The 21,075-nt window shown below is 60.6% G+C and overlaps 3 protein-coding genes and 1 non-coding gene across 8 annotated transcripts; 2 read left to right on the top strand and 2 right to left on the bottom strand.

The window, feature by feature from the left end:
* The first annotated feature begins 155 nt into the window (after positions 1-155).
* MAK16 (MAK16 homolog) lies at positions 156-4,830 on the top strand. The gene is made up of 10 exons (XM_064400446.1): positions 156-325; positions 644-693; positions 884-993; positions 1,238-1,302; positions 1,598-1,749; positions 2,870-2,924; positions 3,007-3,081; positions 3,764-3,880; positions 4,000-4,056; positions 4,274-4,830. The coding sequence occupies exons 1-10, from the start codon at positions 311-313 to the stop codon at positions 4,460-4,462; spliced, it is 885 nt and encodes a 294-aa protein (XP_064256516.1). The 5' UTR covers positions 156-310; the 3' UTR covers positions 4,463-4,830.
* On the bottom strand, positions 4,799-9,335 carry TTI2 (TELO2 interacting protein 2). 5 transcript variants are annotated; one of them, XM_064400444.1, is made up of 8 exons: positions 9,183-9,335; positions 8,338-9,031; positions 7,940-8,126; positions 7,093-7,185; positions 6,621-6,805; positions 5,973-6,116; positions 5,381-5,543; positions 4,799-4,925 (listed from the first exon to the last, which is right to left on the bottom strand). In XM_064400444.1, the coding sequence occupies exons 2-8, from the start codon at positions 8,907-8,909 to the stop codon at positions 4,845-4,847; spliced, it is 1,425 nt and encodes a 474-aa protein (XP_064256514.1). In that variant the 5' UTR covers positions 8,910-9,031; positions 9,183-9,335; the 3' UTR covers positions 4,799-4,844. The 5 variants fall into 5 exon arrangements, 4 of the variants coding, with proteins under 4 accessions (XP_064256514.1, XP_064256513.1, XP_064256512.1 ...); XM_064400443.1 differs by having other exon boundaries at positions 8,338-9,020; positions 9,062-9,285; XM_064400442.1 differs by having other exon boundaries at positions 8,338-9,285.
* A 444-nt stretch (positions 9,336-9,779) lies between these two features.
* Positions 9,780-9,874, top strand: LOC135287230 (small nucleolar RNA U13). The gene has a single exon (XR_010351043.1). It is a non-coding gene; the product is annotated as a small nucleolar RNA U13 (small nucleolar RNA).
* Positions 9,875-10,612: 738 nt separating this feature from the next.
* RNF122 (ring finger protein 122) lies at positions 10,613-18,825 on the bottom strand. The gene is made up of 6 exons (XM_064400569.1): positions 18,776-18,825; positions 13,494-13,650; positions 12,986-13,031; positions 12,775-12,816; positions 11,549-11,631; positions 10,613-10,937 (listed from the first exon to the last, which is right to left on the bottom strand). The coding sequence occupies exons 1-6, from the start codon at positions 18,798-18,800 to the stop codon at positions 10,832-10,834; spliced, it is 459 nt and encodes a 152-aa protein (XP_064256639.1). The 5' UTR covers positions 18,801-18,825; the 3' UTR covers positions 10,613-10,831.
* Between the last annotated feature and the right edge of the window lie 2,250 nt (positions 18,826-21,075).

The raw sequence follows: 21,075 nt of genomic DNA, 5'->3' as shown, positions 1-21,075 counted from the left end.
GTGCAGATTTAACCTGCTCCAAACACACCGCTCGGGGCCCCTCAGCGCCTGTTTAAACAAGGGTTATTGTGATCTCCGCCCTGAGGGGCGCGGCCGCCATGACAGCGCGGCCCTCCCTCCTTCCCGCCCTTTTCCCCTCCCTCAGGGCCGCCGCTCTCGCGAGACTTCACGCGCCCCGCCCCTTCCTGTAATGGCGGCGCCCTAGCCCGCGCGGCCGGCGCTCCCGGTACCGTCAGTCCGCGCTGTCACCGCCACCTGTGTCACCGCCACCGCCGCCTGTGCCACCGCCGCCACCTCTGTCACCGCCACCATGCATTCGGACGATGTGAGTCCGACCGTTCTTTCGGCCCCGTGTCAGACGCCCGGCGGGCCCGGCCGTGTCCCCGCCGCACGTGGCCGCGGTCCCCTGTCTGTCCCCTGTCTGTCCCCCTGTCTGTCCCCTGTCTGTCCCGTGTCTGTCCCCAGCACCGCTGTGGCTCCGGGGGCACCGCGGGTGTGAGCGGGGACCTGGCAGCAGCCCACGTGCTGTGCCTGCTCTCCGTGCCGGGGCACACCGGGAGAACCGCGGTGTCTGTGGGGTCGGAGCGGGGACAGGCGGGGCAGGCGTGTCGCGGTGTGTCACCCGCTGTTTGTCCCCCCGCAGGTTGTCTGGAGCATGCTGGGGAACAGGCAGTTCTGCTCCTACAAGATGACGTGAGTTTGGGTTGGGGGCGGGCTGAGCCGGGAGGGTTTTGGGGGACCCAGCAGGGACAGGAACGGGAGGGACACGCTCGGGTACACCCAAAGTGTCCCCTCTGCGCCACCGCGGCCACACAGAGAGTCACAGGGAAGTGGTGGGGTCTTCCTGCCCTCCCCTCATGAACTCTTTGCCCTTTTTTCGCAGCACCAAAACGCAGAATTTCTGCAGGAACGAGTACAACCTGACGGGGCTGTGCAACCGCTCCTCCTGCCCGCTGGCCAACAGCCAGTACGCCACAGTGCGCGAGGAGAAAGGTGGGAGCAGGACCTGCAGGGACAGGGGATCAGCCCTAGGAAGGGCCCCCAGGGGGGTTTGGAGCCCCCATCCCCGGAGTGCCACGGCAATGCTGCATGTGGCGCTGGGGGTCACAGCTTGGATTTATCTGGGGAGTCTTTTCAGCCTGGGGTGCAGTGGGTGGCAGTGCCCTGCCCGCGGGCACTGCCACCCCTGCCCAGCCTGGCTCTGGGCAGGGGCTCAGGGGGCTGTTGCCTGTTCCAGGTCGCTGTTATCTCTACATGAAGGCCATCGAGCGGGCGGCGTTTCCCCGGCGCCTCTGGGAGCGGGTGAGCTCGGGGACACGGCAGGGACAGTGGCAGGGAGGCTGTTCCAGGGCAGGGACAGGCTGGGCAGCAGCAGGGATGTCTCCATGGAGAGGCTGCTCAGGCATGGAACTGCCCAGGGAGGTTTGGAATTCCCATCCTGGGGGTGGCACTGAGTGCTCGGGGCTGGGGGCGAGGTGGGGATCCCCCTTGGGGGGCTTTCCCTAAATGATTCCGTGACTCTGGAGGCGATGCAGCCCCTCCCAGGCGTCCCTGTTTCGTCCTGCTCTGTCACCCAGCCCTTGCCCTGTCCCCACAGGTGCTGCTGAGCAAGAACTACGAGAAGGCTCTGGAGCAGATCGACGAGAACCTCATCTACTGGCCGCGCTTCATCCGGCACAAGTGCAAGCAGAGGTTCACCAAGATCACGCAGTACCTGATCCGCATCCGCAAGCTGACCCTCAAGAGACAGTAAGGGACACACCAGTGGCCGTGGAGTGACCTGTGGTGGCTGCTGGAGCCACTGCCCCTCTCCTGAGCCGCTGGGACACGGAGCTGGTCCCTGTTTTCCTGGGGGGTTTAGATGGATCTGGCACGGATGAGCTGCAGCGTGTGAATGTCCTGAGGGAATGTCCTGAGCGGGAGGGACCACAGGGATCAGTGATCCCAGCTCAGTGATCGTTGATCCCAGATCAGTGATCATTGATCCCACAGGGATCACTGATCCCAGCTCAGTGATCATTGATCCCAGCTCATTGATCATTGATCCCACAGGGATCACTGATCCCAGCTCATTGATCCCAGATCATTGATCATTGATCCCACAGGGATCACTGACCCCAGCTCAGTGATCATTGATCCCAGATCATTGATCCCACAGGAACCATTGATCCCAGCTCATTGATCCCACAGGAAACATTGATCCCAGCTCAGGGATCGCACAGGGATCACTGATCCCAGCTTGGGGATCATTGATCCCAACTGATTGATCATTGATCCCACAGGGATGATTGTTCCCAGCTCAGTGATCACTGATCCCAGCTCATTGATCCCACAGGGATCATGGATCCCAGCTCATTGATCATTGATCCCACAAGGATCTCTGATCCCAACTCAGTGATCATTGATCCCACAGGGATCATTGATCTCAGTTCATGGATCATTGATTTCAACTCATTAATCACTGATCCCACAGGGATCATTGATCTCAGTTCATGGATCATTGATCCCACCTCCTGGCCCTGCACTGACACCCCAACAACCCCACCTGTGCCCCCCTGGGAGCAGTGTCCATCTTGGAGCTCTGGCAGCCTCGGGGCCGTGCCCAGCACCCTCTGGAGGAAGAATCTTCCCCTAAAATCCACCCTGACCCTGCCCTGCCCCAGCTCCAGCCACTCCCTGTCACAGAGCGCCGAGGTCAGAGCTGTCCCTCGGGAGGATCTGCTCCTCCTGTGGCCCCTCCAGACCCTTCCCCATCCTTTGGGCACCCTCTACCAGCTTTAGATCTTTCTTATCCTGGGAGATAAGGAGGTTCCCCCCGTCTGGAATGCTGCAGCTGCTGGCTGTGCCACTCCCAGTGTGTTCCCTGCAGGAGGAAGCTCGTCCCGCTGCGCAGGAAGATCGAGAGGCGCGAGAACAGGCGCGAGGTAAGGAGTGCCCCGTGTCACCTCGTGCCACTGCTGCTGTCCCGCTGCCCCTGGCCTCACACAGCTGCTCTGTGTTCCCTAGGAGAAAGCCCTGATCGCTGCCCAGCTGGACAACGCCATCGAGAAGGAGCTGCTGGAAAGGCTGAAGCAGGACACGGTGAGGGTCACACGGAGCTCACGGTGTCAGCTGCCCTGGGGGAATGGGGTGCCTGGCTCCCCAAAACACAGGGAGCCCCTGAAGGAAGGGCTGCAATCCTGCTGTGTGCACAGGGAGCCCCAAAACACAAGGGATCCCCAAAACACAGGAAGCCCCAAAACACAAGGGCTCCCCTCCTGTCCTGTGCACAGGGAGCCCTAAAACACAGGAAGCCCCAAAACATGAGGGCTGCCCTCCTGTCCTGTGCACAGGGAGCCCCAAAACACAAGGGCTGCCCTTCTGTTTGAGCCCCAAAACACGAGGGCTCTCCTCCTGTGCACAGGGAGCCCCAAAACACACGGAGCCCCGAAACACAGGAAGCCCCAAAACACAAGGGCTCCCCTCCTGTGTACAGGGAGCCCCAAAACACACGGAGCCCCAAAACATGAGGGCTGCCCTTCTGTTTGAGCCCCAAAACACGAGGGCTCTCCTCCTGTCCTGTGCACAGGGAGCCCCAAAACACAAGGCCTGCCCTCCTGCTTGAGCCCCAAAACACGAGGGCTCCCCTCCTGCAGGAGTGTGGGCTCAGGGTTGGGAAGGGGCTGATCCACACCTCAGGCTGATGCTGCCCCATGCAGTGCCTCCCCAGCCCAAAGTCCATCTTCCTCCTGTGGCTTATGGAAAATCCCATTTTTCCTTTCAGTATGGAGACATTTACAACTTCCCCATCCACGCCTTTGACAAGGCTCTCCAGCAGCAAGATGCAGAGAGCGAGAGCGAGTCGGATGCAGAGAGGGAAGAAGATGATGATGATGATGAGGTAAAGCTTCCAGCCCTGCCCTGGTGCTGAGTTGGGCTGAGAAGAACTTGGGACAGCTCAGAAAAACCTTTTGGTGGCTCTTCATGCCACTGCTCAGTCCCTGCCTCTGTTCCTTGCAGGACGTGGACAAAAGGGAGTTTGTGGAAGCAGAGGACAGCGAGCTCAGCGACTTCGAGGTGGGTGAAGCACAAACTCCACCCTTGGGGCTCTCTGGGAATGGGTAAGAGGCAGCAAAATCAGCTGTCAAAGAGAATTGGACAGTGGGAGCCCAGCCCAGCTCCTCTGGAGCCAGGGATTGTGCAGTGGGATTGCAATGAGGTGATTTTGGGGAAAGAGGAGGTTTAGTTGCACAACCTGCTCTGACATCACTCTGCTCACTCAATTCTTCCTCAGGACATGGATAAGCTGGAGACAAGCAGTGAAGAGGAGCAGGAAAAGGAGGAAGAAGTAGAGAAGAAAGCCTCCCACTCCAAATCTAAAGGGAAAACACCCCTGAAGGGCCCAGCCAGGAGGAAACGTCCCTACATCGAGATCGAGTACGAAGAGGAAACAGAGCCCAGCACCAAGACAAAAGCAGCCTGAGCCCCCCTGACCCCATTTTGTACTGACTGACAAACCCAGATGTGTCACCAGAGTGGGACTCCAGCATCTGTCACCCACCTCACAAGACCCTCAGAACTCCTGGTTTGATACTCCACATGTTTTTTGGGGTTTGTGTCCCGAGCCCAGGCAATTGCAGTGAGTTTGTACAACTGGGTGAGGCCCAGCTCGAGGGAACATCTCCCACCTCCCCTCAAAAAGCTGAGCCCAACCTCTGCCCCTGGCCTGGGGGGCTCTGCTGCTCCTGTAAGGCTGGAGAAACCTCAGCTGTGTCTAGGGGAGGTGCAGGGCTCACAGGTGGGACAAGAACGACAGAACTTTCAATAAATACAACATTTTATTGTACAAAAGGGGGTGAGCAGTGTCAGGTGCTCTCCTGCACCTTCCTGAGGCACTCCCGCACCCGGTCCTCCTCACAGCTGCTGTGCACCCCTGCCAGCAGCACCTGCAGGGGCAGAGCAGCACTGCCAGTGCCCTGGCACTCATGGTGTCACCCGCCCTCCCCAGCCCTGTGGGGGAGCACAGCACCCACTGAGCCCATCAACAGCTACCGAGCCACTTTCAGTGCTGCTGGGAGGGGGGGAATCCAAACTCCTGGTGGGCTGGGAGGGAAGAGGGCCCTGGCAGCCCCCTGGCACCCCCAGGGAGCCCTGACTCACCTTCACCTGGCCCTGGCAGCCCCAGGGAGCCCTGGCTCACCTTGACCTGGCCCTGGCACCCCCAGGGAGCCCTGGCTCACCTTGACCTGGCCCTGGCACCCCCAGGGAGCCCTGACTCACCTTCACCTGGCCCTGGCATCCCCAGGGAGCCCTGGCTCACCTTGACCTGGCCCTGGCAGTCCCCAGGGAGCCCTGGCTCACCTTGACCTGGCCCTGGCAGCCCCAGGGAGCCCTGGCTCACCTTGACCTGGCCCTGGCAGCAGCGGTCCAGCAGGATGAGGCACTGGGTGGCCCTGTGCAGCAGGGCAGCCCTGACGGGCTCGGGGGTCGGGCCCCGCTCCGTGTGAACGTCCCAGAGCAGCCTCAGCAGGGCCTTGAGGAGCACGGGGAGCCTGCAGGGCATCCTGCAAGGGAAACAGCTCATCCCAAACCCGTCCCCAGCCAGGGACAGCACAGCCTGGGGCTGCTCTGGGGCAGGATTGCTGCCAGGACAGCCCTGGGCAGGCAGGAACCTCGGGATGGTGCTGGGGATGCTGGCACTGCACAGCCCAGTCCACAGCACAGGGTTTACTCCATGTTGGTTTAATTTCTGCATTTGGAATAAGCACAAGTTGGGTCAAAATGAGGACCCAGCTTAATTTTGGACCCAGGTTTTTTAGTAATAGCAGTGAGTACTTCCTGGGACAATTTTCCCTTAGGATTTCAGGGCATTTTCCTCAAGAAGAAGTAACTTTGGGTCTTAAAGCAGAAACATCCAGGATAGGAATGAAACATTCACATCAGGACAGGTTTCCAGGACAGCTTTTCTGTGTGCAATCCCCCCAGAGAGGTACCTGGGCCAGGCATGCTCTATGGTGCACTGCAGGGTCTCCAGGATTCCCAGTCTGGCCTCTTCCCCGGGGCCATCAGAGACCTCCAGGTAGCCCAGGATGACTCGCTCCAGCCTCTTCAGGTGCCTCACGATGAGGATGCCCAGTCTGGTGGCACAAACACACCCTGAGAGGGGAGGATAGATCCCCTGGATCCCAAAAACACACCCTGAGCAGGGAGGATAGATCCCCTGGATCCCAAAAACACACCCTGAGGGGGGAGGATAGATCCCTTGGATCCCAAAAACACACCCTGAGCAGGGAGGATAGACCCCCCCGGATCCCAAAACCACACCCTCAGCAGGGAGGATAGATCCCTTGGATTCAAAAACCACAGCCTGAGGAGGGAGGATACTTTTGGACACCAAAAACACACCATGAGGAGGGAGGATAGATCCCCTGGATCCCAAAAACATGCCCTGAGCAGGGAGGATACTCTTGGATACCAAGCCCAGGGCCCCAGGTGCAGCTCCCACCCCTTCAGGAAGGTGGGCAGGACCCTGAGGTGCAGCTCTCATCCCCTCAGGAAGGTGGCCAGGACCCTGAGGTGCAGCTCCCACCCCCTGAGGAAGGTGGGCAGGGCCCCAGGTGCCGCTGTCCCCTCTGTCCCACCTGGTGACAAAGGCAGGCAGGGTCCCAGCGTAGACCCGGCGCAGTGCCAGCCGGTGCTCGGCCTCCATGTGGGTCAGCACCAGCTGCAGCACCTGGTCCCAGGGGGAGGTGGCTCTGCCGTGGCCCTGGCGCCGCTGGCATCGCTCCAGGACGGGCAGCAGGTCCAGCAGGCACAGCAGCACTGCCTGGTTTGGGGACAGGGATGAATGTGAGCTCGTGTTCTCTCCAAAAAACAAATCCCAGCCCTGTGGCCACCCGCTGAGCTGAGTGCTTCAAAGCTGCTCCCTGCCCACCTGGAATGGGCAGGAGCAAAGAGCTCTTCCCTCTGTGGTGTTTTCCTGGAATCCACTGAGTTACTTTGTCCACAGGCTGGTGACAGCCTGGCTGCACTGTGACAGGGAACAGGCTCTGCCTCAACCTGAGGGGCTGCCACCACCCCGAGGCACCCCGAAGCCCAGGGCAGCCGTCCTACCTGGATGAGAGGGGCCTCCCGTGAGTAGAGGTGGTTGTAGAGGGCGTGGAACACCACCTGGGCCCTGTTGAACTGGCACAGATCCGCCCCTGGCTGCAACAGCAGAGGGCAGGACGTGACTGCTGGGCACCACAGGAGCCTAAACCCTGTGTGAAGTGTGAGGGACTGCTGCAAACGCAGGTTAACCCTGCCAGGGCCTTCCCAAAGCTGGGGAGTGAAAGGAACTGCTGGAAATGCAGGTTAACCCTGCCAGGGCCTTCCCAAAGCTGGGGAGTGAAAGGAACTGCTGGAAATGCAGGTTAACCCTCCCATGGCCTTCCCAAAGCTTGGGAGGTGTAAAGAACTGCTGGAAATGCAGGTTAACCCTGCCAGGGCCTTCCCAAAGCCTGGGAGGTGTAAAGAACTGCTGGAAATGCAGGCTAGCCCTGCCAGGGCCTTCTCAAAGCCTGAGAGATGTGAGGGACTGCTGGAAATGCAGGATAAACCCTGCCAGGGCCTTCCCAAAGCTGGGGAGTGAAAGGAACTGCTGGAAATACAGGTTAACCCTGCCATTCACCAGCAAGAGAAGTTAGGAACCTGACCCACACGGCTGGAGCTCTGTCAGGGAAGGATCAGGCTGGATTTTAGGGACAGGTTCTTTCCCCAGAGGGTGCTGGGCACTGCCCAGGGAACAGGCACAGCCCAGAGGCCACCAGAGCTCCAGGAAACGCTCGTGGATGAGATTGCTGGGGTGTCTGAGCAGGGCCAGGGCTGGACTCGGGTCCCTGTGGGTCCCACACAGCTCAGGACATTCTGGATTGTCCCTCCCTTCACACAACAGCCCAGAGGGCTCCTCACCCTCCCTCACCACGTTGAGGACGATGTGGTGCAGGCAGCGCACGCCCAGCACTTTGTTCTCCTCCTGGAAGTCGTCGGAGAGGAGCAGCGCGGGCGGCAGGACCCGCTCCAGGTGTGGGCACAGCCAGGGCCGGCTGACGCGGAGCAGAGCCCAGGAGAACACGTCTTTGGAGGCAGGGTTACGCTTCCAGGTGTCTCTGGGGAGACAGGCACAGCTCAGGGAACATGCAGTACTCATTTACCCTCCACTTGAGGCTCTCGGCTGGCAGCAAACCCTGACAATCATCCCCCAGCACCATCCATTTGTAAAACTCCTGGTTTCATATTTATCACATCTCGAGCCTCAGAAATTTCCCAGTATTTCCTACAGAGACCCTCCAACCACGGCACACTCCCCTCCCCACTCACTTGGTCAACTCCTGCTTCAGGATCCCCATCACCACTCCGAATCTTCCTTCCTCATCCTCCTCCTTCCCCCGCAGGAATTCCTCCACGGACCCGCAGCCCGCAGCCCGGACCAGCCGCTCCAGCACCTCCTGAGCCACCGCCCGACTCCTCGCCGTGGTCCAGGGCCTCTCGTCTTTGTGCGTGACAGCAAAGATGAACGCGTGTCCCAGCACCTTGCTCGGTGGCTGCTGGCTCCGGGCATCCTCCAGCTTCTGCAGGAGCAGCAGGAACACGGCGCCAACGCGCTCCGCCCGCTCCGCCACGGCGGCCAGCGCCGCGTCCCGGCCCGGCGGCTCGGCCCCGTCCTGCTCCCGGCGCGGCGGGGCCGCCAGCCCAACCAGCGCCGCCGCCAGCTGCGCCAGCGCCGCGGGGCCCGCCGAGCCCAGCAGGCAGCCCGGCTCCGCCGCCGCCAGCAGCGCGCCCAGCTCCCGCAGCGCCCCGGGCCGCTCGGACAGCGCCAGCCCGGCCCGCAGCAGCGCCTGCTCGGCCGAGGGGCTCGGGCTGCTGCTGCTGCTGCTGCTGCTGCCGGCCATGGCCTCGCACCGAAACCCCGCTACGAGCACACACACATCGCTGCGAGAGCAGCGTCCGGCGGCAGCGGGGACCGGGGACACCTCAGAGACCCCCGGGATCCCCTCACAGACCTCCGGGATACCTCAGAGACCCCCGGGATCCCCTCACAGACCCTCGAATACTCCGGGATCCCCTCACAGACCCTCGAATATTCCGGGATCCCTCAGAGACCGCCAAGCACCCCCGGGACGCCTCAGAGACCCCCGGGATCCCCTCACAAACCCCCGGGACACCTCAGAGACTCCTGGGACTCCTCATAGACCCCAGAACACCCCGGGATCCCCTCAGAGACCCCCAGGACCCCTCAGAGACCCCCGAATACCCCCGGGATCCCTCACAGACCCCCGAGCACCCCCAGGATCCCTCATAGACCCCCGAGCACTCCCGGGATCTCCTCACAGACCCCCGGGACCCCTCACAGACCCCCGAGCACCCCCGGGATCCCCTCACAGACCCCCAGGATCCCTCACAGACCCCCAGGATCCCTCACAGACCCCCGAGCACCCCCGGTCCCGTCACCGCGGCGGCGCCGCCGCCACCCGCACCACGCGCGCAAACTGTCGCAAAACCCCCCGCTTGCCGTAAAGCCGACGGCGGAGCGGGCGTGGTTTTGTGTGCATAAATTAGCATTGCTAATTCGCGACCGCGGAGCGGGGAAAGACCGGCGGTGCGGGGCAAAAAGGAACGGAAAATAGGAATGGAAGGGTCAGGAAGAACGGCTTAGAGAGGAGAAAACAAAAACCGGGGAGAGCTGGGTGGGGCAGCGGTGTCGCCATGACCGCCAGAGCAATGGCGCGGCGGTAGGTGCGGGCGCGGCCGCCATCGCGGCGATCCTTCCGGTTCATGGAAATGATGAATGGGAGCGGCACGCGGCTGCGTGACGTGTGCGCCCTGCTGTTACGACATTGCACAGTCCCATCTGACCGCCGGGGGGTCCTGACGTCACCCTGACGTCATTTTAATGGCTTTACGTAAAATACAGACCAACTATAGGGCTGCTATGGGTGATGTCATTGCTGATGTCATCCCTGTGAAGGGACGACGTAACTGGTTCTGTGACGTCACTGCTGTCATGTCACACGTCAAAACCAGTGAAATTTGATAGCTGGGAGGATGCTATGGGTGTATGACATCACTGCTGACGTCATCCTCATGGTGTGTGAGGCGCCTGGTGATCGGCTCTGTGACGTCACCCCCACGTCATCCCCTTCCCGTGTCGATAATCAGTGGGAATGAGTGAATGAAAGAGAGCGTGCACAGTCCCCGGGCTGTGACGTCACCGCTGATGTCACGTTCTCTCGGACGTGTCAAAAATCACCGGGAATGGGCAAATCCGGGGGGTTCACCCCGATGCGGGCACAGCCTGGGGGGGGGGGGGGGCCGGCCCTGGAGGGGTCAGTGATGTCACCACTGACGTCATCACCTCTTGGACGTGTGAAAATCGGGGAAATCGGGAAGGTTCGGGGCGTTCTGCCCTGACTCGGGCACAGTTTGGGGGCATTTGATGCTGGTTTGGGCACTCTGTCACCACGTCCAGGGGTCACGGTCCCCTCGGGGGGACCCCTGCCCCATCCCCGCAGCACCCACAGCCCAGACGGGCTAAAAAACACCCATTTAATCACTTTTACACCAAACTGTACAATCCCTCTGCCCCGTGGGGACCTCGGGGGACACAAAAACAACTCCGCAAAGGGGGGCTCTGAGACCCCCACCCGCACCCGGGGCTCAGCGTCCCGCCGGGAATTCCGGCTCCACGGGGAGCACAGCCCGGACGGGGACAGACCCCAAAGCCTTGGGGGTGAAAATTCCACCCGGGATCCCTGCGGAGGGAGCCGGGCAGGCGGATCGGGGCGGATCCCGGCGGATCCCGGAGCGGGGCCGCTCACAGCAGCTCGTCCAGCAGGGTCCCGATGCCGGCGCGGGGCTGTGTGCGGGGCTGGTTGCACATGGGGCACACGCAGCGAACCTCCAGCCACTTCACCAGGCACCTGCGGGCAGGAATTCGGGAATATGCCGATTCCCACTGGGAATTCCCGCAATTCCTGCTGTTAGGAATTCGGGAATGCCGATCCCCGCCGGGAATTCTTGCTGTTAGGAATTTGGGAATGCCGGTTCCCGCCGGGAATTCCCGCAATTCCAGCAGGCAGGAATGCGGGAATACCGATTTCCACCGGGAACTGCAGGCACCTCCCGGCAGAAATTCGGGAATGCCGATTCCCACCAGGAATTCCTGCTGTTAGGAATTCGGGAATGCCGATTCCCGCCAGGAATTTCTGCAATTCCTGCTATTAGGAATTCGGGAATGCCGGGTCCCATTGGGAATTCCCGCAATTCCTGCTGTTAGGAATTCGGGGATGCCAATTCCCACCAGGAATTCCTGCTGGTAGGAATTCGGGAATACCGGTTCCCACCGGGAATTCTTGCGGGCAGGAATTCGGGAATGCCGATTTCCACCAGGAATTCTTGTGGGCAGGAATTGGGGAATGCCGATTCCGCAGGGAATTCCCGCAATTCCTGCTGTTAGGAATTCGGGAACGCCGATTCGCACCGGGAATTCCTGCTGTTAGGAATTCGGGGATGCCGCTCCCGGCGCACTCACTTTCTGTGGAAGGCGTGCTGGCACGGCAGCACCCCCAGCTCCTCCTTCAGCCGAAAATCCTCCAGGCAGACGGCGCAGGTCTGCTGTGGGAGGTGAGACCGCGGCTGGGGGCGGGCGAGAACCGCCGCGGCTCGGGAAATCCCGGGAATTGCCAGCCGCGAGCTCAGCCCAGTCCCCAGAGCAGCCGCGGGGAGGGATTCGCTCCCGATCCGAGCCCGCACATCCCCAGAGCGTGTCCCAGGCCTGTCCCGAGGGTTATCCCGGTTCACCCCAGCTCCATTCCCGGCCTGTCCTGTGTCCCGAGGTTTATCCCGGTTCATCCCAGCTCCATCCCCAGCCTGTCCCGAGGGTTATCCCGGTTCATCCCAGCTCCATCCCTGGCCTGTCCCTTCTCCTGAACACAGGGAATGTGTCCCGAGGGTTATCCCGGTTCATCCCAGCTCCATCACTGGCCTGTCCTTTGTTCCCAGGGTTATCCCGGTTCATCCCAGCTCCATCCCTGGCCTGTCCCTTCTCCTGAACACAGGGAATGTGTCCCGAGGGTTATCCCGGTTCATCCCAGCTCCATCACTGGCCTGTCCCTTGTTCCCAGGGTTATCCCAGTTCATCCCAGCTCCATCCCCGGCCTGTCCCTGCTCCTGAACATAGGGATTGTGTCCCGAGGGTTATCCCAGCTCCATCCCCAGCCTGTCCCGTGAGTTATCCCGGTTCAGCCCAGCTCCATCCCCAGCCTGTCCTGTGGTTTATCCTGGTTCATCCCAGCTCCATCCCCGGCCTGTCCCGTGTCCCCAGGGTTATCCCGGTTCATCCCAGCTCCATCACTGGCCTGTCCCGTGGGTTATCCCGGTTCATCCCAGCTCCATCCCCGGCCTGTCCCGAGGGTTATCCCGGTTCATCCCAGCTCCATCCCCGGCCTGTCCTGTGGTTTATCCTGGTTCATCCCAGCTCCATCCCCGGCCTGTCCCGTGTCCCGAGGGTTATCCCAGTTCATCCCAGCTCCATCCCCGGCCTGTCCCAAGGGTTATCCCGGTTCATCCCAGCTCCATCCCCGGCCTGTCCCGAGGGTTATCCCGGTTCATCCCAGCTCCATCCCCGGCCTGTCCGGAGGGTTATCCCGGTTCATCCCAGCTCCATCCCCGGCCTGTCCCGAGGGTTATCCCGGTTCATCCCAGCTCCATCCCCGGCCTGTCCCGTGGGTTATCCCGGTTCATCCCCGGCCCGCTCACCCCGTGCACGCTCAGCCTGCGGGCATCGCCTTTCAGAACCACCTGCGGGAGAGAAGGAGGGGCAGGATTTCACACCGGGACGGCCCCGGCAGGAGCGGGATGAGCCCGGGAGAGGGGGTTCCGGGCAGGGGGTCCCGTTCCAGCGCTTTGGAACGAGCAGGATCGGTCCCCGCCGTGTCCCCGCTGTGTCCCCGCTCATCCCCGGCTTTACCTCCTTGTACCCGAAGCGCTCGCTCTGCGCCTGCTGCCGCAGCTTGCTGGGAGGGGGGACAGAAAGGCACCGTCAGTTTGGCAGCCAAAAATACCCGGGATTTCCCCAAAACCCAGGGGAACGCGCCCCTCCCGCCCGGGATTTGGGAGCGGCGGCTCCGTTTGCGCGGGGGCAGCCCGAGCTGGAGCACCGGACACGGGATCGGCTCCAGCCCCGGCCCCAAAACCGCCCGAGGGATGCAGGGGACAAGGCAGGGCAGGGCTGAGCCGGCCCTGCAGGAGCAGCAGCTGCAGCCTCGGCTTTTGGGGTTAAAAATAGCAGGGAGAGCAGGGAAAGGCACATCCTCCCTCTCCTCCCCTTCCCTGGCCGCACAATGCGGCCCCCGCACGCTCCCTGGAACACAGGAGCCCCTTCCTGCGCTTCCTGCCCTGCTCCGGGGGGTTTGTCCCTGCTTTCTGGGACAAAACAGGATCTGGGAGTGCCCAGGGACAACGAGCCCCCGGCTCACCCCATGAAGTAGCAGCAGCCGATGAGGCTGAGCACGAAGATGAAGACGCCGGTGCCGAAAATGAGCATGTAGATGTTGAGGGGCAGGTCCTGGAAGGTGATGGGCGGCATCGTGCAGGGTTTACCGGGATAAACCAGCCCCAGGCTGCAGGAGCACCCTTGGTGGGGAGGAGAAATTCGGCGTTTAGGTGGGAAAAAGTGAGAGCAGAGAGAGGCTCTGTGCCCTGCGGAGCGTGCCAAGCGGGCAGAGAGCAGCACGAGGGCATTGTGCTGTGTCTGGAGGGTGGCAATGTCCCCTGCAAGGGCAGCAGCCCCAGAGCAGCCCAGGGTGGCACTGGCAGCACGAGGGCATTGTCCTGTCCTCATGGAGGGCAATGTCCCCTGCAGGGCCAGCAGCTCCTGGAGCAGCCCTGGGTGGCACTGGCAGCACGAGGACACTGTCCTGTGTTTGGAGAGTGGCAATGTCCACTGCAGGGACAGCAGCCCAGGGTGGCACTGGCAGCACAAGGACACTGTCCTGTGTTTTTAGAGTGGCAATGTCCCTGCAAGGGCAGCAGCCCAGGGTGGCACTGGCAGCACGAGGACATTGCCACTGCCTGGGGACAGGACAATGTTCCCTGCAGGGCCAGGGTGGCCCGAGCAGCCCAGGGTGGCACTAGCAGCACAAGGACACTGTCCTGTCCCCAGGGAGTGGCAATGTCCCTGCAGGGCCAGCAGCCCAGGGTGGCACTGGCAGCACGAGGACATTGCCACTGCCTGGGGACAGGACAATGTTCCCTGCAGGGCCAGGGTGGCCCGAGCAGCCCAGGGTGGCACTAGCAGCACAAGGACACTGTCCTGTCCCCAGGGAGTGGCAATGTCCCTGCAGGGCCAGGGTGGCCCGAGCAGCCCAGGGTGGCACTGGCAGCTGCATCTCCACAGCCACCAGCCCCTGTCCACCAGCACCCCCAGCAGGATCCGGGCAGTTGGGGTGCCCCGTTTCCATCTCCAGGGGATGCACAGAGGCCAGGAAGGGATTTAGGGAAGGACAGAGCTGAGAACCAGCTCAAAAACCACGAGCAGCTCGTGGCTGGCATCGCCCCAGGAGGAGCAAGCGGCTGCTGCTGTCCCAGCAGAGCCACAGGTGCCACCCCGGGGGTGTCACACAGGGCTGGTGACAGCACAGCCACCCCAGGAGGGTCTCACAGAGCAAAGCCGGGCCCTGACATGGACTAAGCCCAGTTTTATCTCTGGGAACGGCTCTGACCCCCCTGGAGGGGGCTTTGGTTTCTGCTCAGCTCCCCTGGAAAGGAGAGGAGCCCCCAGCCCCATCTGTGCCCCCCCAGCCCCTTCCTTCTGCCCTGCACCCTGCTCCTCATCAAACAGCTCTTCCTGCAGCTCTCCTGCATTTAATTACACCATTCCTCCTGGATTTAATCACAGCCCGTTCCTTGGGAGAGGCTGGAATGTGCCAGCAGGGGCCGGGGGGAGCAGCAGAGCCTCCGGCACCACGGGGGACACCCAGGGCTGCTGTGCCCTCCCCGCCGTGCCAGGGGACAGCAGGACACCTGGCCAGCCAGGGCACCCCAAGCAGGTGGCACCTCTGGGCTGGCACTCCCAAATTCCAGCTGTCCCCAGGTGGCACCGTCACATTTTCTGAAAAATCTCTTTGCCCTGGATTATCTCCAGGGAAGCTGAGAAGCCTCAGAGAAAAATGAAAACAATTTTATCTCGTTTGCTTCTCCTGTGTTTTGCTGCTTTGGAATGTGGTTGGGGATTGTTTACCCACAGGTGATTGTTTCCTTGGTTTAATGTGAATTTAATGTGAATTGTTTTTATTTATTGGCCAATCAGGGCCAAGCTGTGTCGGACTCTGAGGACAGTCACAAGTTTTCATTATTATCTTTTTAGCCTTCTTTCAGTATCCTTTCTGTATATTATATTATATTATATTATATCATATTATATTATATTATATTATATTATATTATATTATATTATATTATATTATATTATATTAATGTTATAGTATATATTATATTTATATATTATATGATATATTATATTTTATATGTTATATATTGTATTTTTATATATAATATGATATGATATAACATGATAATATAATATAATATAATATATATAAATCTAATATACAATATTATATAATATATAATATATTAATATAATAGAAAAGAATATATAATCTAATATATAAAATATAGTATCATATATAATAATATAATAATGCATATAATATTATTACTATGATACTATATTATATATATAATATATATAATATAGTATCATATACAATAATATAATTTAATATTTAATAAATATAGATAATAAAATAATAAATTCGCCTTCTAAGAACACAGAGTCGGATTCATCATTCCTCACTTTGTCTGGAAACCCCGCAAATACAAGTGCCAGGTGTCTGCCGTGGTGGCCTGGCTGAGTTCACGTGTCCCAGCCGTGTCACGTTCACGTGTCCCAGCCGTGTCCCAGCCTGGCCACCACCTGGCCCTGGGGACGGGGCTGCAGGAAATGGGATTTTCCTGCCACTTGCCCCGGGCCTCCTGCAGTCACCGGAGACAATCCATCATCTCCCGAGGCACAGTGGGAAAGGGAGGGTTTGTTTGTCAGGTCCCGCTGCTCCTGAGGCCACCAGGTGCAGGGTGAGACAATAGGAAAGGTTCATTATATTTTGCTGTTTCCTTGCTGGAAATGATTGAGAAATGCTCTGAAAAAAAAAAACAACCCAAAACCCAAAAAACCACCACAGAACAAACCAAAACAAATACAGCTCTGACAAAATCCCACTGAGTGAGATGTGAGGCAATGCTGGAGCACCTGGTGGCCAGCACATCCCTCTGGGCTCCTCTGAGGGCTCAAACCCGGCTCAGGACCCCAAAAACCACCCCGGGCACCCCCTGTCCTCTCCTCCTCCAGCCCCCGTGCTCTGCCCCATCCTGGGGCAGAAATCCCACCCGTGACCCCCCGAGGGCCCCTGTGGCACTCACCAGCCCAGGCAGGGCGGGATGAGCCTCCAGGAGCTCCCAGGCTCCAGGGAAATTCCCTCTGCAGCTCCAGGACCTGGGGCAGGGGTCCCTCAGCCCCCTCTCCCTCCCCGGCTGGTTTGGATTAAACCCCCCTGCCCTCTGTGGTTTCACTGCAAGGGGAACGGATCAAATCCAGTTTAACCCAGTAAACGCCCCCTGCACCAGCTCCAGGTGCCCAGTCTGGCACCAGAACCAAACCCCCGAGGGCCGGAGCCATTAATTTAATTTAAAAAATTATTTTAAAACGGGAAAAGAGGGATCTGCAGACACGCAGGTGCCCCTCTGGGCTGCTGCACTGAGGATGCTCGTGGGGAGCAGATTCAGCTTGGCCAGAGAAGTGTTTTTCATGCAAACTCCCAGAGCTCCTCGTGGAAGGAGCCCAGGCCAAACCATCAGCGCTGTGGTTTGCATCTCTTCCTCCTCCTCTTCCTCCTCCTCTTCCTCACATAGATTTAACCCAACCCCCTGTGTTGACAGAGCTGCCCCAGCCCCGTCCCCCACACCAACCCCACAGCCCGACCCCAACCCCACAGCCCAGCCCTCCTCAAACCCCTGGAGCTCCAGCAAAGCCCAGTTTGGCCCCTCACACCCCACGTTTTGATGTATTTCCACTCGGGACCCACACAAATTCCCCCCCACACATTGTGCAGGGATTTTGCTTCTCCCTCACCCCGATTCTTGTTCAGTAAAACCCATGGAAAGCTCAGCAGGTCATTAAACAAAACCATTCCTTCTCCTCCCACACAAAAGCTGGGCTTTGCACCAGAAATCTGAGCGTGGTTTCCCTATGGGTTTTGCTGGGATGAAGGAAAAAAAAAACCCAAAACTTTTTCCCTGCAAAAAGCTGCCCCGAAGCCAAGTCCAGCGCGGGGATAAGGAGCTAAAATAAATAAATAAATTCCCCCAAATAAAATCCCAGGGGTCTGCAAAGTCCTGAGCTGCAGGTGAGCAGCAGGAGGGAGAGCTGGGCTGCGAGGGAGGAGCTGAGCTCCAAGGCAGCAGCTCGGCCCTATAAACCCTTGAATAAACCCTTTCAGGTCAAAATGGGATTTTCCAGCAGCCCTGTGAAGGCCTTTAACAGCACCAAGCTCTGAGTTATCAAATATTTGTGGGGCTGGAAGCCAAAGGTGAACACTCAGCCCTGCCTGGGGCTGGGGACAGGGCTGGGGACAGGGCTGGGGACAGGGCTGGGGACAGGGCTGGGGACAGGGCTGGGCTCTGTCCTGCTGTCCGCAGAGCCTCGGGAGGCCCAGACAGAGCTGAGAGTCCCCAATTTTGGAGATTCTTGAGCCAGGGAAGGCCAAAATCTCTCTGATTTTGGAGGATCCTTGAGCACAGCCAAGCCTGGAGCTGCTGTGGGGCCTTCCCTGCCTGGGGAAGCGGTGGCTCCGTGTCCCCCACTCTGCCCAGTGTCCCCCACGCCACCAGGACACGGCAGGGACGTGTCAGGGCACAGGAAGAGCTGCTGCTTGGTTTATATTTAGCTTCAAAGGCTGCAGCCATTCCATAAATCCGAGCAGCCCAGCCTTTGTTGCTGGGGCTCGGATGGAATTCCCAGTGCAGCTCCTGGCTCACTGAAATAACCCGGCTCTCGTGAGCTCAACTCAGCTTCGTGTTCCTGAGGGCTCCTCCCGGCCAGGAGCCCCCAAAAATGAGTTTGCCCCACTTTTGTGGGCACACCAAAGGTTTGAGGTGGGTTTTTTTTTTTGGTGTGAGCAGCCAGCCCATTGCCCCGGGTGCTTTCTCCTGGAGAAATGGGCAGGACGCGCCCCCGGGGGCACAACGGGGGCACAACGGGGGCACCGAGGGGCGGAGGGAGGAGCGGGGAGGGAGCGCCCGGAGCACGGAGCGGCCGGGACTGACCGGGAATGCCCGGGGATGGCCGGGGAATGCCCGGGGAATGCCTGAAGATGCCCACGGGGATGCCCGGAGATGCCCGGGGAATGCCCAGGGATGGCCGGGGAATGCCCGGGGAATGCCTGAAGATGCCCACGGGGATGCCCGGAGATGCCCGAGGACGCCCGGGGGACACCCGGGAATGCCCGGAGATGCTCAGGGGATGGCCGGAGATGGCCGGGGGATGCCCGGGGGTGCCCCGCGATGCTTGGAGACGCCCGGAGATGCCCGAGGGATGCCCGGGGATGCCCAGGGAATGCCCGGAGGTGCCTGGGGGATGCCCCCCTCCCCGGGCAGCAGGGAGGGGACACCCCCTGCCCACCCAGCCCCTCCCCGCGCTCACCGTGGCACCACTGGAACGGGGGCATCGGGCGGCTCCGCGGGGCCGCGGCTGCTCCTCCGGGCCATGGCCGGGCCCCCAAACCCCGCCCCGGCCCCGCAGCCCCCCCGGGGCCGCCCCCGGCCCGCCCCCGGCCCGCCGCGGCCCCGGCGGGTCCCGGTGCCAGGGCATCACCTGGCGCAGGTGGCACCAGCCCGGCCTGGGCCTCTGGGGTCCGCGGGGGGCTCGGTGTGAGGTTTGGGACGCCACAAGTTAGATACTCCGGAAAATGTCGTTGTTGGAAGGGTTTTCCTCTCCGCGTTGCTCTGCTAAAGGCAGGAGGGAATTCCTGCCGGGGAGGGTGGGAGGGGCTGGGACGGAATTCCCAGAGCAGCTGCGGCTGCCCCTGGATCCCCGGGATGGTGGGAGGTGTCCCTGCCATGGCAGGAGTGGCATGGGATGAGGTTTAAGGTCCCTCCAACCCAAACCAGTCTGGCATTGTGACACCCAGCCCAGGCTCGGGGACACCAGCCAGCCCAGCGGTGACACAGGGGGTGCTGGCACTGGTCCTGGTGTGCCCCAGCGCATGAAGCTGTCCCCAGGTCCCTGTGTCCCCCTTTCCAGGATCCCAGCAGGCTCCCAGCTCCCTATCCCCCCTTTTCCATGATCCCAGCACATCCCCAGCTCCTGTCCCCCCTTTTCCAGGCGCCCAGCTCCCTGTCCACCTTTTTCCATGATCCCAGCTCCCTGTCCCTCCTGTTCCATGATCCCAGCTCCCTGTTCCATGATCCCAGCTCCCTGTCCCCCCTGTTCCAGGCTCCCAGCTCCCTGTCCCCCCTGTTCCATGATCCCAGCTCCCTGTCCCCCCTTTTCCATGCTCCCAGCTCCCTGTCCCCCCGTTCCAGGCTCCCAGCTCCCTGTTCCCCCTGTTCCAGGCTCCCAGCTCCCTGTCCCCCTCTTTTCCATGCTCCCAGCTCCCTGTCCCCCCGTTCCAGGCTCCCAGCTCCCTTTTCCAGCCTCCCAGCTCCCTGTTCCCCCTGTTCCAGGCTCCCAGCTCCCTGTCCCCCCGTTTCAGGCTCCTAGCTCCCTTTTCCATGCTCCCAGCTCCCTGTCCCCCTTTTCCATGCTCCCAGCTCCCTGTCCCCGTTCCAGGCTCCCCGCAGGGCCCAGCTGCAGCCCAGCGCTGCTCGGGCGCTCTCCGGAAGCTCGGGAAGAATGGAGCTATAACGGGAGCCGGAGGACAATGAGGGCTGGCAGCCGCCAGGGCCGGGGCCACCCGGGCCACCAGGACACCCCTTCCCGGCGCTGGCACCTCCTGGCTCAGCCCTGCTGCTCCTGGGCGTGTTTGTCACACCGGGGTGGCCACTGGGAGCTGCCTTTGGGACGCTGGCACGGCCACCTCGTGCTGGACAGTGACACTGGCACTGCCAGCCCTGCTGGGTGACACTGGCACTGCCAGCCCGGCTGGGTGACACTGGCACTGCCAGCCCTGATGGGTGACACTGGCACTGCCAGCCCAGCTGGGGGACACTGGGACTGGCAGCCCAGCTGGGGGACACTGGGACTGGCAGCCCAGCTCTGCCTCCCACCAGGAACCCCCACTTTGTCCCCACTGCTGGGAAAAAGAGGGGGTGACCCCAGGACAGGCCCTGAGCAGGGGCTTGGGTTTGGGCATTGATCTCAGATTTGGGCAGGATCTCAGATTTGGGCAGGATATCAGGTTTGGGCATGGAGCAGGATCTCGGATTTGGGCAGGGTTTCAGGTTTGGGAAGGATCTCAGATTTGGGCACAGAGCAGGATCTCAGATTTGGGCGGGATCTCAGGTTTGGGCAGGATCTCAGGTTTGGGCGGGATCTCAGATTTGAGCCGGGTCTCAGGTTTGGGCAGGATCTCAGGTTTGGGCACTGAGTGGGATCTCAGATTTGGGCAGGGTCTCAGGTTTGATCCCTGCACTGAGAATTTGGGGGCACTCGGGTCCATCTTCAGCCCAAGCACTCGGGTGACGCTCTGTCCCCCAGTCCCGTGCCAGCTGCCACTCTGAGCTGTCCCCAGCCCCACGAGGCGAGTCCAGGCTGCTCCTTAGCTCTGCCTTTATTTTCACAGGGTGGCACGAGGCACGGAGAACACCCAAACACCGCGGCAGGAGCTGGCCTGAGCCCACACACCACACCCGACATCACCACAAACACACGGCAGCACGACAGGGGACACACAGAGCCGTCCTGGCAGCGAGGGACACGAACGCCAGGGGGGACAACAAAGCCTTGAAGGCTCCCTGGAGGCCACGGGGATGGAGCAGGCGGAGAGGTGGGGCCGAGTCCCT

This window comes from Passer domesticus, chromosome 28 (genome assembly GCF_036417665.1).
Source record: "Passer domesticus isolate bPasDom1 chromosome 28, bPasDom1.hap1, whole genome shotgun sequence".
Classification (NCBI taxonomy): domain Eukaryota; kingdom Metazoa; phylum Chordata; class Aves; order Passeriformes; family Passeridae; genus Passer; species Passer domesticus.
This window is presented reverse-complemented; position numbering and strand designations above follow the sequence as displayed.